At 45.5% G+C, this 18,387-nt stretch overlaps 2 protein-coding genes across 2 annotated transcripts; both read left to right on the top strand.

Moving 5' to 3' along the window:
• Positions 1 to 1,621: 1,621 nt before the first annotated feature.
• Positions 1,622 to 7,182, top strand: LOC120047302 (interleukin-11-like). Its single transcript, XM_038992827.1, has 5 exons — positions 1,622 to 1,637; positions 1,944 to 2,110; positions 4,827 to 4,919; positions 5,054 to 5,215; positions 5,492 to 7,182. The coding sequence occupies exons 1-5, from the start codon at positions 1,622 to 1,624 to the stop codon at positions 5,675 to 5,677; spliced, it is 624 nt and encodes a 207-aa protein (XP_038848755.1). The 3' UTR covers positions 5,678 to 7,182.
• A 443-nt stretch (positions 7,183 to 7,625) lies between these two features.
• On the top strand, positions 7,626 to 16,935 carry LOC120047301 (zinc finger protein 628-like). The gene is made up of 10 exons (XM_038992826.1): positions 7,626 to 7,745; positions 8,212 to 8,818; positions 9,097 to 9,169; positions 9,321 to 10,202; positions 10,403 to 10,576; positions 11,001 to 11,355; positions 11,533 to 11,687; positions 12,018 to 12,260; positions 14,974 to 16,332; positions 16,597 to 16,935. The coding sequence occupies exons 2-10, from the start codon at positions 8,319 to 8,321 to the stop codon at positions 16,933 to 16,935; spliced, it is 4,080 nt and encodes a 1,359-aa protein (XP_038848754.1). The 5' UTR covers positions 7,626 to 7,745; positions 8,212 to 8,318.
• Positions 16,936 to 18,387: the final 1,452 nt, after the last annotated feature.

Genomic DNA, 18,387 nt, shown 5'->3' with positions numbered 1-18,387 from the left:
CAGGAGTGGCTGTCTGAAAAAAAGGAGAGTGGGGGGGTGAGAGAGGTGTTTTCTCTGTGTATGAACTATGAAGTGGGGAACGTGCCATATGGAGCAGAGTCCTACTGTAAAGCCACAGTCAAAAAGCATTTTTAACACTCAGAGAAACACAATAAACAATGAGAGGGAGAGAGAAAACAAGGTAGATCCACTGTATAAAGGATACAGGACTGGAGATAGGCTGATATAAAATTAAACAATGGTCTTTTTAAACTTCTGCAGTGATAGAGAGAGGGGAAGAGATTTGGAGATGGAAAGATAGAAAGAGGTAGATGGACTGATAAATAGGTAGCGGGGTGCGACGGAGGAAGTGTAGACTACTGGAGATAGGGACAGGATGGACGAGAGAAAGTGATACAGACAGAAAAAACAACGGAACATTTTGAAAAATGTGCTAAGGGAGAGACAGCTCTGGGAGGGAGGGGAGGAGGAAAGAGGGAGCACGTGTGTTTTTATGAATGAATGTCGGTGACTCAGTCGATGTGTCATACAGCCCAGTCTTTATAAAAGGACGTTTAAAACAAGCCTAAACATTTCACTGCGCGAAAATTTGACTTCCACACACTCGCATCCCTCTCTCTGCACTCATCCGTCTATCCCTCCCTAACCATTTGTCTGAGTGTCTGTCTATCGTTACTATCAGTTCATTACTAAAACTAAACTCAAACTTTACTGAACAAAAAGTTTGGAGGCATTGTATTTTATTTCTTTATTGGATAGTTCGCCCTCATTCCTCTACTTTTTCATTCATTCATTCTCTCGTTCTTTTCCTTTTCTGCAATCTCTTGCCTCCACTCTTTTCGCGGAGTGTGAAAGGGAGAAGAAACTGGAGCACGTGACAATTTCTGGAGTTCGATTTATTTATTAATTTTCTTACATTATTTTAACTATTTATTTATTGTAAGTCGTGCATTTATTTCTTGTACACGAACAAATATGAAATGTAAGTGCCTGATTATTCTTTCAATTGTTTCTGAATTTTCTTATTATTATCATCCTTTTTCTCTAACTTGTCTTGTTTAGTTAAGCCTATGTCTAATATGTTGGCATAATAATATGCTGTCACGATTCTCAGGGTATGATCATTGATTGGGCTATTCCATATTCAAATGCAATTACTGAGCATGCAAATGTTACTTAATTAATTGCAGCTAAGATTGCCATGTTCAGTGACCACCATCCATTTGTTTCAAGAAGCCTAGACACTGACGTCTTATACCAGCAGGTGGTTAAAGTTTGAACAAGGAGTGATGCTCTCCTGAGTCCTGGCTTGTGCTTCTTGTGGTTCTCCTGTAATTACACAGGCACTTATCATTTCAGCAGCAATTGGGACTTTCTTTACCTTGTATTTGAACTTGAAAGAGAAGGAATGAATGAGCTTACTGTTACAGAACTGTCTTGGTTTAGGCTATGTAATTTATGTCATCCAACAACTGATGTATACTATTGCAGGTGTGACAATTGGAGGCGTTCATGAAAGTCGATAATTGTGAAGATCAACATAGTATTATAGTGTGTCATAGCATGTAATGATTTAGGTCAAGTGATTTGCATTTAGGACTCTGGTCACATCCAACAACTGATGTGTCGTATTGCAGGTGTGATATTTAGAGGCATTCAGGAAAGTGGATAACTGTGAAGGTGTTGTCATTGTTAATGATATTATGAGTCATAGGATGGAATGATTTAGATAGATGTTCATGTAACCTGTGAAAACATGACTCTGCTTTGTGCAACTCTGAAGGATTCCACTGCCAAGTCTGGGTTTATGTTTACATTATGGTGCAATATCTCTGGAGAGTTGACAGCCGTACCCCGAGGTCATTATCATTATATCGACATGACAGCACTTCTCCGCGGTCATATAAACCTAATAATTGCTTCCGTTTCCTCCCACCCTGCAGTGCTTGTCGACTCCTCCTCCTCTCTGTTGCTCTCGCTGCTATTGGCCCAGCTTCCTTTATTTACGTCTGCCGTCCCCGCCCCCTACCGGCGGCCGAACGTCGTGCACGAACTGAATAGATTGGCCAATCAGACGAAGAATCTGAGGCAGATCACAGCAGATCTATTGGTGAGTGGAATGTTACTGTACTCACTTCTGATGTCAGGATGGGGAGATTGCTATGCTGATCTGGGTACTGTATTGATTGTGTGGTGGTGATCATGCCATGACCAGTTACCTGAGGCACATGAAAAGAGACTGGCTGGGGTTGTTGTCCAATAGCTCACCTTTATGACCCCTTAATGACTACTATAGTGATTGCATAGAGCAGTCATAAGAAGCCATGCTCCTTCTGCCTCACTCTCCCTGACTGTGATGCAATACAACTCTGGACAGTTGACTTAGATGTCTTATTCTCCTGGCTACGTTAACCTGCTTGTGTTGTGTCAGCCAGTGTATTAAGAGTCCCTTAGCTGTGTGAGTGGGACAGTCAGGGCAAGCGTCAGTAGAGATTTCCCTATGTGAGGTCAGCCTTAATCCAGACAGGACCGACTAACTTTGCCTCTAGACACTGATCTCAGGTCAGTTTAGTGTTAATGCTAAGGGTTATGATTGGGGGTAGGTACGCTGGTCCTAGATCTGTGCCTATGGACAACTTATACCTGGAGTAGAAAACACACACTCAAAGAGAATAGAATGTAACTACCGGTAATAGTTATTTCTGGAACTGATTAACTCCGTTTATTAGCTGTGAGGAAATGGAATGTGGATTGGCACCTGTTGCTTATCTGGTGCTGTTTCCTGAAGTTGTTCTAATCTAGATGCCCAAGTAAAAGTGGCTGGGGAGTTTGTGTTGAAATGGAAATGATTGCTGTGTACGTTTGGCCTACAGATGTGCTGGAAGTGTCCTGTAAGCAATGTGTTTGAACAGGTGAACCAGAACATATCCTTATCTTTGGTTATTCATGACCGCAAGAGATACTATTTTTATATGATGTAAATCAGAAACCACATTTGTTTAAGACACAAAACTGAAAATAGTTACACACTCTAGTCTCTGGCAGGAGGATTGGTCAATAAGTGTGTGTGTGTGTGTGCGCATGCGTGTGTGCAGTATCTCTGTATGAGGACACAGTGCTATAGCAATAGTGTAGTATGGGGGCCAGATGTGAGGAAGTAGCTTTATCAAAGAAGAGTAAAGTAGCTTTATCAAAGAACTCTGCACAGCAACGGCAATATGCTGCTTTGACAAAATGTTGTGTTTGTTTTTCAATGACATGAAGCATTTATTTTGGTTTCTTTTCTTCTTGTGCAGAGTTCCACTGAACAGGGGTCAAGGCTAGGGAAAAAAATAGAATTGGATTCAACGGAAAGTCCCCACAAGAAAGCAATAAAACTGTGTGTGTGTGTGTGTGTGTGTGTGCATGTGTCTGTGTAATGTTTCTACATGTCTGTTGTGTGTTTTCGTGTGCTTTCGTGTGTGTGTCCATGTGTTGTGTGTGTCAGAGTGTGTGTGCATTGAGGGTGCTGTAAATAGTTGTGTAGGTGTGGTGTTTAGTGTTTGGTTGTCGGTCGCCACAGCAAAGTGACCTGATAAAAATCACAGAGATTTATAACATTCCAGTATTTGCATTCAGAAAGATTGTTGGGGGGGTGCAAGGTTCAGTTGAGTGAGGTCATGATGGAGAGAACGAGAAATGGAGGATAAGAGAGAATTACATGCTGAGACTGAGCAGATAAAGAGATCAGAGAGAGGTGCATGAGAAGTGGTCACCAGCCTGTCTGTGTGTGTGTGTGTGTGTGTGTGTGTGTGTGTGTGTGTGTGTGTGTGTGTGTGTGTGTGTGTGTGTGTGTGTGTGTGTGTGTGTGTGTGTGTGTGTGTGTGTGTGTGTGTGTGTGTAACAGGGTGTAAGAGAGAAGGTAGAGAGGAGAGCAGAAGGAGAAATAACCCAAAGAGGGGTGAAAGGGATAAGAGGGGTGGGATTGGATTAATTCTGAAAGAAAGACAAAACATTAAGCCACAAACATTAGTGGTCTGAGAAGCAAGTGAGTGAGGGAGGGATGAGAGAGAGAGATGGGAAAACAACAATAATAGCAAAACACAATGGTAAAAGCACAATGAGGACAGAACACCACAATAGCATGAGGAAGCATTAAGTGTACACAACTCATTGTGTACCACCATCCATCATGTTTTCCTAATGCTGTTATGTTTCTCCACTGATTGGTGCTCTGACGCACATGGCATCAGTCACTGTTGAGCTTCACGTCATTCTCAGTCATTTACATTCTTACTCATAAATCACTTCTTCACCTGTTAAAGGCCCACAGAGATACAGTAGCAGTGCCCCCCCCCCCCCCCTAGCAGTGCCCCCCCCAGTCTGCTGCGATGTGGTCTGTCTCCCCCTAGTGGTGGCTGTGAGCAGTGGAGACAGACTGAGGATTGTACACACATTACTACACAGCAATACGTCATCTCAGACTTTTTAATAGCTGCGACCCTGGAGTTTCCCTGCAGCTCTGTGTTGTCTATCCCATTCGGAGCTCTCTTAGTCACAGCATATGTTGTTCTCCTCCTCTCCCAGTAGAAAACATCCTGTGGTTTCAGGTCACTTGCTCTTATTGTTGACGTTTTCGGGGTTACGATCTGGGTGAACTCTCCCTGACCCGACCACACTTTTCTCAGGGAAAGCTAGGGTCTGTAGTCCTGGCCAGACAGTCATCTGATCTAGGTGCTTCTGGAGTAATACTTTCCTTATGCTTACGTGACTCTTGTGAGGATGTGTAAATTAGTGAGGATGTATTTGACTGATGTAGCGTGTTGTTTTGTCCGTTTTTCTTACAGAAGGAACATGCGTTCGAGACAGACCCAGAACAGCATAGATTTAAGTCCTTGCCACTAATGAACAACAGGGCCAGTGACATCAACTCCCTTGAGGTAAATGTATTTTACGTTGTGTGTGTCTATGTCTTTCTGCCTTCCAGATGTGTTCTGTCATGTCCCAGACATTGATACTAAATCTCTCTCTCTCTTTCTTCACCCCCCCCCCCCCCCCCTCTTCTCTCCTCTAGATGAGACCCACTCTCTCTCAGCTCCACGCGGACTTGAAGTCGTTTGAGCACCATTTTGCCTGGTTGAGCAGAGCATCAAGAAAACACCACCACCCTGCTCTCCCTAAACTGGGACAGATGATGTCACTCATCAAGTCTCTCACCAGCATGCTAGAGCATCAGGTAACTGCTCAACACTAATACAGCTGATACAGTATGCAGCGTAGTACATTTATATCATTTGGATATATTATACATATGAGATTTTATCAGATCGTTCTACTGTTCTTACACTGTGATGATCTAATAATGGTATAGCTCTGCAGTTCTTGCACTCAGTTTCAATCATTACATTACATTAAGGCCTGTTGCATCACATTCCTTGGATGGGAGGTACATTAGTCTAGCACTTCAGACAGGGAATCTGAAATCTAATATCTCTCTCTCATATATATATAGATGATGAGAGTTGATGCTCAGCGTCTCTCTCCTCCCTCTCCCTCGATGCCGCCTGCACCCCCCTCCCAGTTTGATGTGTTACAGTCTTCCCAGGAGCTGCTACTACAGTTCAGACTCTTCTGTGATTGGGCCCAACGAGTGTTCTCAGTGCTCAGTACAAAGTCCAAAATGTCTGGAGTACAATGATGATTCCTGAAGTGCTATAGTCTATAGGGATACACAGAATCCACACTACAACCAATGAGGATCTACTAGCTTCAACCGGCACTACAACCAACGGTGATTCAAGATAACCACACTACAACCTTGCACTGTTGTCACTGAACGTCCATTCTCATTGTAGCCAATGAGGGAGCTCCATATTCAAACTACAGCCTATGAGGATCCACCATATTCACACTATTACAACCAGTAATGGTCTTCAATATTCACGAACACGTCACTGCCACCCCATTCTCTCTCTTAAATACCTTGTTCCTGACTGTATTATTTATGTATTTATTTATTTATTAAGTTATTTATTTGATGTCATTATTTATTTGATTTTGTAACGTGTCACATTATTTTTACTTACTTTATTGTTGTGAATTTAATTTCTTGTACCTTGTCAACTCCTATTTTGTTCTCTCCCTCCCCCTTCATCCCACCTCCCAAACTAAACAAGGTGACCACACAGTAGCACTTCCTGACTTCTTACAGTCTCTAATGATATGGATTGTATTTTCAACTATTTAACCTGTCTCTCTTTACAAAGAGTAGCCTATTTCCGCCAGTAGATGTAGCAAACATACTTGGCTTGTAGCAAGCATATCTTGGGAGAGCGTACATGTATTTTTCTTACAGTGCTGTACTTTACCTGGTAGATTTAGGGTTACTCATAGAATCTTCTGAACATGTTCAATGTGCCACCTGTTTGGTTTTGTAAACTGTTAAGAGAATTATGAACCAAGCCTCAATCAGGATGTCAACACAACATAGGAGGGTAGATCGTTTTTCCATGGGTTTAGTTGCTATAAGTGGCTGTGTCCCACATGGAAAAATAACAGGTGGTATATCTAACACTGTGGTAAAGGTTTATGAGTATGCCCTGTTGCTAAGCACTGATGTAGGACCTGATATAATCTCTTTGCACACATTTGTTAGGATTAGCCTTTTGAGTCAGCTGATCCTTAATCTGTACCTTGGTACACAATGTTTGAGCGTTTTAGTGACATAAATAAGAAATTAAAAAACACCCCAAGCCTTAAAATACTATGTATTGTGATATTGTGATACTACGGTTCTGCACAGTTGTACATACTTGTACAATAATGTAAATTGTTGTATACAATGCAATTGTCTATTATAGTTTTCTAGGACATTTAATGTAGAATACTCTGTCAATGCTATCCCTATCATTTTGTCGCAATATCAATATTATTCTATTCTAGTATTTTGTTACAGTATTTACTATTTATTTAAGTTACTTTGGTGGAACTATTTATTTGTGCTGCAGAGGAGCAAGTCTCCTGTTGTTTTTGTACTTTTATACTGTTTTTATTCATAATTACCATTATCATTGCTATCATCCATGTTGAAATCATTGTAGTACCATGCGTGAACGCTGTGTAAAACCTTGTGCTTGGGGTCTCCAGCACACAGACTGACTGATTGGCCTAAATGTGAAATGTGTGCCTTGAAAAAAATAAAGAACATGCACATTGAGATGGGCTTTTCATGTTACTTTGTCATATTTTCAATATTAGGTAGGCCTACACATCATGCTCTCTTTTTTTCTTTCCCTCCCTTATTCACCATCCTCCTGTGTCTCGTCCATCATCACACACTACAGGGCCTTTCCTACATTCTACCAACAACTGCATTGACCATCAGGCACTGCAGCAAGCACAGAGTTCATAAACCTATTTCCAATTAACCTATAATAAGATTTTTTATATTTGGGGTTAACATTCAAACAATGTGTGAATTCAAGTACTAAATCACAAATTCGTACAGTATTATCATATATTTTAAACAGATCTAGAGACAAGAGTTGACTGTTGAAACTCTTACCCAATGGCAGTGGTGCATTCGGGGCTAGACCCAGCCTATAGCGATCGTCGTTGTTGGGAGGCAGCAGCGGGGTGGGTGACTCCTAGCTAGCTAGTTAGTTTGTGCTCAGGTTTATTGTTAAGGTTGTATGGAGTAGCACTGCGAGTCTCAATCCCTTTTCACAATATCAACAAAAGCATTAACCATGAGTTAATGATACTAGGTGAGTAATTGTTGCAATATTACTAATGCACCATTCCTATCAAACATTATATAGCGAAGAATGCCGCACGGACGAAGGTTTATAGATTCGCAGGCCAGTTGCAGAGGCGGCATCTGTAACATTTTCTGCTTATAGTTTACATCATAGGGTAGGTAGCATTTGTTTTTTCTGCCTTTTAGCTTGGAGAAACCGACATTTTCCGCACACGCTTATCAGGTACAGACGCGTATAAACAGAAAGATGGCCAGGGAGGAGGGAGGGGAGAAATAAGAAGAATAAGAGGAGAAGGAGGGATCGGGAGAAGGTGGGATTTAAAGGGATAGGCGGGTCAGTCTTTTGGCCGACTTTTATTATTTGTAGATGTTTGAATAATTGTAGATGGAGATCAATAGTTAATGTTGCTTTGGTGTTAGTTCCTGGACCTTGTGTCATTGATCAATACTTTGTATTTTATTTTATTTCACAGTCCTACTCTTAAGAAAGGAGACCACACACTACATCAGCTCAGCTGTTGTTTCCACACACTGAGGAACAGAGCCACATCAGCTGAAGGAACCTTTCCACCAGCAATGAATGACACCGGGAAAGAAGAGACACAGCTCCACCAACACTAATACACACACTTACATTAATACCAAACATACAACCTTTTATTCCCTAATCGTGTCTTGCCTCAACATGGCAAACTCCGCTCTAGTGGTCCAAGCAGAACTATTACCCCCTCAATCGTCCTCCTCCCTCTCTCCCTTCCCATCGCTGCAGGGACCAGGAGAAGGGGAGGAGGACAGGGAAAGGGGGGAAGAAGCGGATGGGGAGAAAGGGATGGTGGAGGGGGGTGAGGATATAGTGCTGACCGGGGTAGGGGTGCAGATGGTGACGTCATCGGTCCTGGCTGCGCCCCATCTCCAGGAGCACCCTGAGCACCCGTTCCAGTGCCTGGATTGTGGCAAGAGCTTCAAGTGGTCTTCAAGGCTGGCCCACCACCAGCGCAGCCACAACAACGAGAGGCCCTACCGCTGTAACCTCTGCCCCAAGGCCTTCAAGGGCTCCTCCGCACTCCTCTACCACCAGAGGTACTGCAGGGAGGGAGACAGAGGGGGAGTGGCACAGTGAAAGTTAGCAATAGAAATGCTTGCAGCTTATAACACACATCTCACTTTATGAAGAGTATTCTTCTCTTTGTGTCCATCTGTTTAGTTCTGTCACAATAATCCAAATGGTGACGTGAACAATATAATGTGAGTCTATTTAATCAATGCAACCAGGAATTCTTCCTGTAGCCGGTATGATGTCCTGTAGATCTGTTGAAGTCAGTAGATTGTCTGTTTTCATGTTTGTTTTTTCTGTGCAGGTCTCATTCAGGGGAGAAGCCCTATAAGTGTGAGGACTGTGACAAAGCCTTCAAACGCTCCTCTCTGCTCCAGGTGAGAAACACTGGCCAGTAGTGGTTCCCACATTTTGTGGTAAAAATTTGTTACAACTTTTGTTGAATGTTGAAAAAAAGTAGTAAAAGGCTCTTTTTTGGGTTAAGGGACCAGTCACGGACGTCCTCCTCTCTCTTGTGCATGTCTCCAGGTCCATCGTAGCGTCCACACAGGCCTGCGGACCTTCCAGTGCCCCTACTGCCCGCTCACCTTCAAGTGGAGCTCCCACTACCAGTACCACCTGCGCCAGCACACAGGCGAGTGCCCCTACCCCTGCGACAGCTGCCCCAAGGCCTTCAAGAACTCCAGCAGCCTGCGCCGACACAAGAACGTGCACCTAGGTCTGAAACCCTACGTGTGCACCGTGTGTACCAAGGCCTTCACCCAGTCCACCAACCTCAGACAACACATGAGAATCCACACAGGAGAGAGGCCCTACATCTGTGGAGAGTGTGGACGCAGTTTCACACACTCATCCAATCTGGCCCTGCACCGGAATTCTCAAAGTCACACTGGTGAAGGAAAGGGGGGGGAGACAGGGGGAGGCAACATGGGGGATGAGATACAGGAAGTGATAGTGGGGGAGGACGTGACATCACAAATGTTGACGGACATGGGCTTTGTGAGCCAGGAGGCCACGGTGGGGGTGGGGGTCGGGGAGGTATTCCTATCGTCAGGTCACCAGAACCTCCTGCCCCATCTCACCCTCACCCCCACCCAGGGGGGCATGTGCACATCCAGGGCCATCGGGACAGAAGTGCACGTGAGCACGGAGTCGGGCGCCAGCGTGCTGCTGTACAGCTGTGGCAGCTGTAGTCAGACATTCAGCACACGGACAGAGCTAGAGGACCACCAGGCCATGCACCTGGGCCCCGGGGAGGAGGGGGGCAGCGGGGTGGGGGAGGGGGGAGAGGGAGGGGTGGGGCATCTGCTGGCTGACTTTGAGGAGGTGGTGGAGACAACGACGGCAGCAGCAGAGAACGGACACACTACGGCTGAACTACTGGGACTGACCGGGGGAGTGGACGGAGGGGTGAGTAGTAGAACTCTGTCTCAGCCTGGGGAGGTTACCCCTAAGGCTCTGTTTTAGGGTCACACCAGATTCATCCATTCATGATCAATATTTGGTTTCTTACTCTACCCTCTAGGTCAATATCTCAGCTAATATGACTGCCGGGATGTTGATGTTGTAGTGCAATGACTCTGGCCTAATAGTGTTGTGTCCCATGTCAGAATATGGGGACTACCCAGGCCCAGTTTGACCTGCTGCAGAGCTTCACAGTGGGGGCTCAGATCCCCACAGACAGCGTGGAGACAGGGGGTAACACCACAGGGACGGGCACAGAGTGTGCCTACTGTGGGAAGAGCTTCAAGACCAGTGGAGGGCTCAACAGACACCTGGCACAGGTACCATTCAGCTGATGGGCTGCACATCCTCACTACTATGTCATAAGGTCTCTCCTGGATGCCAGTCTGTTTCTACTTAGTCTAACTTGGGTCCAGATTCAATCAGTTAAGCATTAACCTGCGATAACCGACAATAGCATATCATTGCTTTTGTTTGAGAGCTGTCAAATCTACATGCAGCTCCCGGCGGTATGCCTTTCGCAGACAGTTCCATTGGATGCATTAGTAGAAAGCCGGGAGATTACTAGAAAGCCGTATTACAAGTTGGAACTCTGGAATGTGTGATGTAATCTACACTTTGATTAGTCTGAACTGATCTACTCCTTGGTGTCAGTAAAGCTGACGTTATCTGATCTATAAATAGTCTGTTTTGATGACCCTCTCTCTTCCCAAATCTTCTTCTCTCCCTCTGCTCCCTCTCCAGGTCCACTCCCTCTCTCCCTCCCAGTCTCGCTCCCAGTTCAGCTGCTCTGCATGCGACCGCTCCTTCACCCTCCTCTCTTCCCTGCTCACCCACCAGCACTCCCACACCCCTGAGCAGCGCCTCCTGGCCGAGGCTGAGGCAGAGATCGTCTGCCCCGCGTCCCTGTCCCTTTCCCTGCCCCTGCCCTCCTCCCCCAGCCAGGGGGACCAGCACCAGGACACCCAGGGGGAGATCCACGTCAGCCTGATGGCTGTGACCGAGGAGGAGGACAGGGAGATGGTCAAGCCATCCACCAGAGCAGTGGTCAAGGGCCAGAGGAGAGGAGCAGCTAGTAAGACTGCTGGGGGGAACAATGGTGAGTTAGTCTTTTTCTTTTGGCATTTTGATAGAAAATACTTTTAAAGTGAGATACATTGACAGTAACAGAGCCGAACCTACTGCTGCTCATGAAATTACCTGTAGAATTCATGTGTGGAAAAAAAGAAGTCTATATAACATTCTATCTCTCCCTGTCCCTGTGGGTACGGTACAGAGAGGCCGTACCGTTGCTCTGAGTGTGGGAAGGCCTTCAAGGGCTCATCAGGTCTGAGGTACCACATGAGGGACCACACAGGAGAGAGACCCTACCGCTGCACAGAGTGTGGCAAGAGCTTCAAGAGGTCCTCACTGCTCTCCATACACCAGAGGGTAAGACGCATCCGTCCATTTCTATCTCACGCAGCCCAATTCTGATCTTTTTTTCACTAATTGGTCTTTTGACCAGTCAGATCAGCCTTCAAACATATCTGATGTGAAAAGATCTGATGTGATTGGTCAAAAGACCAATTAGTGGGAAAAATATCAGAATTGGGAGCCTGTCTAAACGCAGCATTTGTCACAATGTGCGGAACACTGCTGCATTATAGCAGTTTATGACCTGTTTTTCTTGTTCAAACTTTTGAATGTACCTGTACTTTCAGAAGAATCCAGGCCGTATTCAGTTATTTTCTGACTGATCACCCCCTCCCTCCTCTCCAGGTGCATACAGGTGTGCGAGCGTTCCAGTGCCCCTACTGCCCGCTCACCTTCAAGTGGAGCTCCCACTACCAGTACCACCTGCGCCAGCACACGGGCGAGCGGCCCTACGTGTGTCAGGAGTGTGGCAAGTCCTTCAAAAACAGCAGCTGTCTGAGGAGACACAGTCAGCTCCACTCTGGCCTGCGCCCTCACATCTGTCCCATCTGCTCCAAGTCCTTCTCACAGACCTCCAACCTCAAACAGGTCAGCACAGATAGCTCTGCTATGGCTGATGCTAAGATTCTTATGATATTGTGTACAGTGGCTCCTTCGCTCCATCTCTCTATATATATACACAGTGCATTCGGAAAGTATTCAGACTCCTAGATTTTTTTCCACATTTTGTCACATTACAGGCTTATTCTAAAATGCATTAAGTTACATTTTCCCTCATCAATCTACACACAATACCCCATAATGACAAAGCAAAAACAGGTTTTTAGAGATTTTTGCTAATTTATTAACAATTTAAAAAACTGATATGACATTTACATAACTATAACTAACTACAGACCCTTTGCTATGAGATTTGAAATTGAGCTCAGGTGCATCCAGTTTCCATTGATCATCTTTGAGATGTTTCTACAACTTGATTGGAGTCCACGTGTGGTAAATTCAATTGATTGGACATGATTTGGAAAGGCACACAACTGTCTATATAAGGTCCCACAGTTGACAGTGCATGTCAGAGCAAAAACCAAGCCATGAGGTCGAAGGAATTGCCCATAGAGCCCCGAGACAGAATTGTGCCGAGGCACAGATCTGGGGAAGGGTACCAAAACATTTCTGCAGCATTGAAGGTCCCCAAGAACAGAGTGGCCTCCATCACTCTTAAATGGAAGAAGTTTGGAACCACCAAGACTCTTCCTAGAGCTGGCCGCCCGGCCAAATGGGGGAGAAGGGCGTTGGTGAGGGAGGTGACCAAGAACCCGATGGTCCCTCTACCAGAGCTCTAGAGTTCCTCTGTGGAGATGGGAGAACCTTCCAGAAGGACAACAATCTCTACAGCACTCCACCAATCAGGCCTTTATGGTCGATTGCCCAGACGGAAGCCACTCCTCAGTAAAAGGCACATGGCAGCCTGTTTGGAGTTTGCCAAAAAGGCACCTAAAGACTCTCAGACCATGAGAAACAAGATTCTCTGGTCTGATGAAACCAAGATTGGATGCCAAGCATCACGTCTGGAGGAAACCAAGCACCAGGGATGCATACAGGTGAAGCATGGTGAAGCATGGTGGTGGCAGCATGCTGTGGGGATGTTTTTCAGCAGCAGGGACTGGGAGACTAGTCAGGATCGAGGGAAAGATGAACGGAGCAAAGTACAGAGAGATCCTTGATGAAAACCTGCTCCAGAGCGCTCAGGACCTCAGACTGGGGTGCAGGTTCACCTTCCAACAGGAAACGACCCTAAGCACACAGCCAAGACAAGGCAGGACTGGCTTTGGGGCAAGTCTCTGAATGTCCCAGCCAGAGCCCGGACTTGAACCCAATCTAACATCTATGGAGAGACCTGAAAATAGCTTTGCAGCAACGCTCCCCATCCAACCTGACAGAGCTTGAGAGGATCTGCAGAGAAGAATGGGAGAAACTCCCCAAATACAGGTGTGTCAAGCTTGTAGCGTCTTACCCAAGAAGACTCAAAGCTGTAATCGGTGCCAAAGGTGCTTCTACAAAGTACTGAGTAACGGGTCTGAATACTTACAGTTGAAGTCGGAAGTTTACATACACTTAGGTTGTTAAAACTCGATTTTCAACCACTCCACAAATTTCTTGTCAACAAACTATAGTTTTGGCAAGTCGATTAGGACATCTACTTTGTGCATGACACAAGTCATTTTTCCAACAATTGTTTACAGACAGATTGTTTCACTTATAATTCACTGCATCACAATTCCAGTGCGTCAGAAGTTTACATACACTAAGTTGACTGTGCCTTTAAATAGCTTGGGAAATTCCCGAAAAGGATGTCATGGCTTTAGAAGCTTCTGATAGGCTAATTGACATAATTTGAGTCAATTGGAGGTGTACCTCTTGGATGTATTTCAAGGCCTACCTTCAAACTCAGTGCCTCTTTGCTTGACATCATGGGAAAATCAAAAGAAATCAGCCAAGACCTCAGAAAATAAATTGTAGACCTAAAGCTTGGTAGCAAATGGGTCTTCCAAATGGACAATGACCCCAAGCATACTTCCAAAGTTGTGGCAAAATGGCTTAAGGACAACAAAGCCAATGTTTTAGAGTGGCCATCACAAAGACCTGACCTCAATCCTATGGAAAATTTGTGGGCAGAACAAAAAAAGCGTGTGCGAGCAAGGAGGCCTACAAACCTGACTCAGTTACACCAGCTCTGTCAGGAGGAATGGGCCAAAATTCACCCAACTTATTGTGGGAAGGCTACCCAAAACGTTTGACCCAAGTTAAACAATTTAAAGGCAATGCTACCAAATAATAATTGAGTGTGTGTTAAATGTCTGACCCACTGGGAATGTGATGAAAGAAATAAAATATGAAATGAATAATTCTCTCTACTATTATTCTGACATGTCACATTCTTAAAATAAAGTGGTGATCCTAACTGACCTAAGACAGGGAATTTTTCCTAGGATTAAATGTCAGGAATTGTGAAAAACTGAGTTTAAATGTTTTTGGCTAAGGTGTATGTAAACTTCCAACTGTATGTAAAGGTGATATTTCAATTATAAATGTGCACACATTTCCAAAAACCTGTTTTTGCTTTGTCATTATGGGGTATTGTGTGGAGATTGATAATGGGAAAAAAAAACAATTAAATCCATTTTAGAACAACATTTGGAAAATGTCAAGGAGTCTGAATACTTTCCGAATGCACTGTATCACTCTGTCACTCCTCTCCCTTTATCTTTCTCTCATCCTCCCTACCCTCCTCTCTCTCCAACAGCACGAACGCACCCACTCAGGCGAGCGGCCCTTCCAGTGTGCCCAGTGTCACAAGAGCTTCACCCACTCCTCCAATCTCCAGCTCCACCTGAGAACCCACTCCTCCAGGAAAGACTACAAGTGTCCCTTCTGTGGGAAGGAGTTTGTCATGCAGTCCTACTTGCAGAGGCACATGAGGACCCATGGGAACGGGGCTGTGGCCGGGGATGCTGGGGTGGGGGGGAAGGAGGGAGGCAGGGCAGGTGGAGGGGTGACAACCACCACCACCTTACTAAACCCCATCACCCTAGAGACCACAGGGAACTCTGGGTCTCTGATCGTGTCTCAGCCGGCGCTGGACATTCCCCCCAACACCTCCCAGAACTACTTCATGATCCAGACAGCAAATGGGCTTCAGCTCATCCCCCTGTCTGCCCCCGCCCCCCCTCCTCCCCCTCCGCCTCCCCCCCAGACACAGTACATCCTCCTACAGTGCCCCTCCACCAATGGGAGCCAGCCCAGCCTGATTCTCGTCCCCACCACAGCGACCAATCCCCAGCCCACCCTGGAGCCCCAGGGCCTCCCATTGGTCCAGACAGTTCTAAACCCTGCCCAAACCCAGATGCAACATTTCCAGACAATATCCCAGCAACAACAGCAGCCCAGGTTCATCATCACCACCAACAACAACAATGTAAACAACCCTCCTGTTGCTAAGACAACAACTCCCTCCCTGAACTCTATGCTGAACAAGCCCATTTTAGGGAAAAGTACACGGACAGCCAGGTCCAGGAGAGGACGGAAACCCAAAGCCGCTGTAGGTCGGCATACTATCACCTCGGTTGCTACGACAACCACCTCTGTCACCATGACAACAGCCCCCGTCAGTCAGTCGGGGGATGTAATACCTGTGTCTAGCTGTAATGTAACTAGTGTCACTCCAGCTACTGTTACTGCTGCCAACACTATGACATCATCATTGCCATCGTCTTTACCCGCCAAGTCACAAAGTCCTTTCTCACCACCAACAGCCTCTGTCTCTGTTTCTACCCCCTCCTCCTCTACCTCTGCCGCTGTTACCTCAGGACCCCTAAAGGTTGCCACAGTTAACTCAGTTACCACGGTTACCCCGTCCTCCCTGCCCTCTGACCCTGTGGCCTGGGTTGGGGAACCCCAAACCGCCCCAGAGTTGGGCAAGACCACTGAGCAGGACATGAGAGGGGAACAGTATGTCCTCTGCTTCCAGAAAGAAGGAGGGAAGAAGGAAGAGGTAAAGATAGGAGGAGAGGGAGGAGGGTCCTACGTGTTGCAGTTTGAAGGGGAGGGGTCCGGGGAGGGGGGGCAAGGAGGAATGGGCAGAGAGGGGGATGGGGAGTCATACGTGCTGCGCTTTCAGACTGAGGGAGAGAGAGAAGGAGAGAGAGAGGGAGGGAAGGAGAAAGGAGGCCTGGTGTCACTGAACCTGCTGCAGAAATGGGGAGGAGTGAGGGAAGGAGAAAGACGAGTTGGGGAGGATGGTGGAGTGGGAGAGTCCTTTGTGCTTCATTTCCAAACAGAGCCGCAGAGCAAAGAACGGACCACTTCTGACCGTGGCTATCCAGAAGGCCCCAGCAACAGCCTGGAACTTTCTTACCCGCCTCCCCAGGCCTTAATGCCTCTGAATGGGCAGGAGGTGGTGTTTGAGCTGGGGGATGAGAACAAGATGGTGGGCCAGGGGTCTGGAGAGAGTTTGCAGATGATAGCCCTGATCCAAGGCGAAGGGGGTGGGGAGGGAGAAGGGGGCAGTTACAGCGGGGCAGGGGGGGCTGTAGGGGAGGGCAGGGGGCCAATGGATGGCATCTTTCAGCTGGAGGGAGGAGAGGGGATCGTCATAATTGAGGTTAGCACCAGCAGTCTAAGAGAAGGGGGGCTGGACAGAGGGGAAGGAGGAGTAACTGTAGAGAGGAGTGAAGCAAAAGGAGGGAGTGGAATAACAGAGGCCTGAAAAAGACAGGAACTTAGCGGAATGCATTGAAATAGAGACTGGAGCGAATGAAGGAGAAAACACAGCTACGAATGGCCCTACACCTAACTCTCAGTTCTCTTAAACCTAAACCAAACAGCCACTGTCAGGAAATGTGTGTGAAGGCGTGTGCATGTGTGTGCACACATGAATGTACATATGCGTGCGTGCAATGTGTGTGAGTGTGTTTTTGATGTGGAGGCCTTTTCCAGCTACTGAACTAAAGGAGATTAAGGTCGTTCAGAAAGAGACTACAGAAAGTACTGTAGGAAATAATACCAAGGTGCCAGAAACACAAAGAGTTACATTCACTGACTGTTAATGAAGAGGGACCTCAACAAATGAGTATGAGTTTCAATTAAACTGTCATGTTGACAGTGTTGATATAAAACACCTAAGAGTTTCTTTTGTGGATGAATAGATGGCTATGTTGGCTCGGTTTCACTATAAATATTCATACTAGGAAATAGTCATTATTAATAAAGTTGTTACTATTTTTTAATGAATGTTGATTAATTCACCTTTCTTATTTCGTAAATATATGTCCCATTATCTAAAGAGGAAGAGGATCTGCTCAGAATAACGGACAATCCCAGTTTATTATGGGAAATAGCGGTTCTCCACGAGTGCGACTGACCACGTTCACGTAGCAGGTTAGTCAATTTTCTGCGGCGCAGGTGCTCGCTATGCAAATGGCGTAGAGACAGCATTCATGACAGTAAATGTTATCGTAAAACTACGTAACACTACATTTGCAATAGCTGGCCACGCAAGTATTGCGAGTCATTCAATCAAATATAAGAAAAATCGTTTTGAGGAATAAATACACAGCGAATATATAAATCCGTTTCCATCCATTTGGCGGTGATCCAACGCTGCAAGTTCGCAAGGTAGGCTGTGTAGGTTCGGCTGGGTTGAACGAGAAGATTCAACGTTTATTTAGACTGCGCATGAATAACCCTTCTCCACTCACCATATAAGGATTTAAAACATGTCAACGTGTTTAAAACAGGCTCAAAATATATTAAAACCTTGTGTTTTGATTTTCCTTTTAATTTTCATATTATTGATTTGCGAACTACATTTTATTGTACATAGAAGACCAACAGTGTGATGCATCGGTTGTTCCATTGTAGTAACAACCGTTATGCTGTTACTTTGTTGCACTATGCAGCCACCTACTGTAACCTGGCATACATAGTCTCTGATAGAGGGATATCATAGGGGTCTGCCCTCATACTGTAATGTCATGTGTTTTCTATGTGTATCTGGCAAATGAAGGCAGTCAATCCAGGAAATAAACAAATATTACAATCCAATAATTGAAAAAAGGGCATTTCTTTTCAATGACTTCTCAATAAACTGAAAAGTAGAAGCAATTTATTTCAAAATTGAGACCAACCCGGGTATATATGTAGGCTACATATACAGTGT

This window comes from Salvelinus namaycush, chromosome 5, assembly GCF_016432855.1.
Source record: "Salvelinus namaycush isolate Seneca chromosome 5, SaNama_1.0, whole genome shotgun sequence".
NCBI classification, from domain to species: Eukaryota; Metazoa; Chordata; class Actinopteri; order Salmoniformes; family Salmonidae; genus Salvelinus; species Salvelinus namaycush.
Note: the sequence above shows the minus strand (reverse complement) of the source record. Positions and strands in the feature narration are given on the sequence as shown.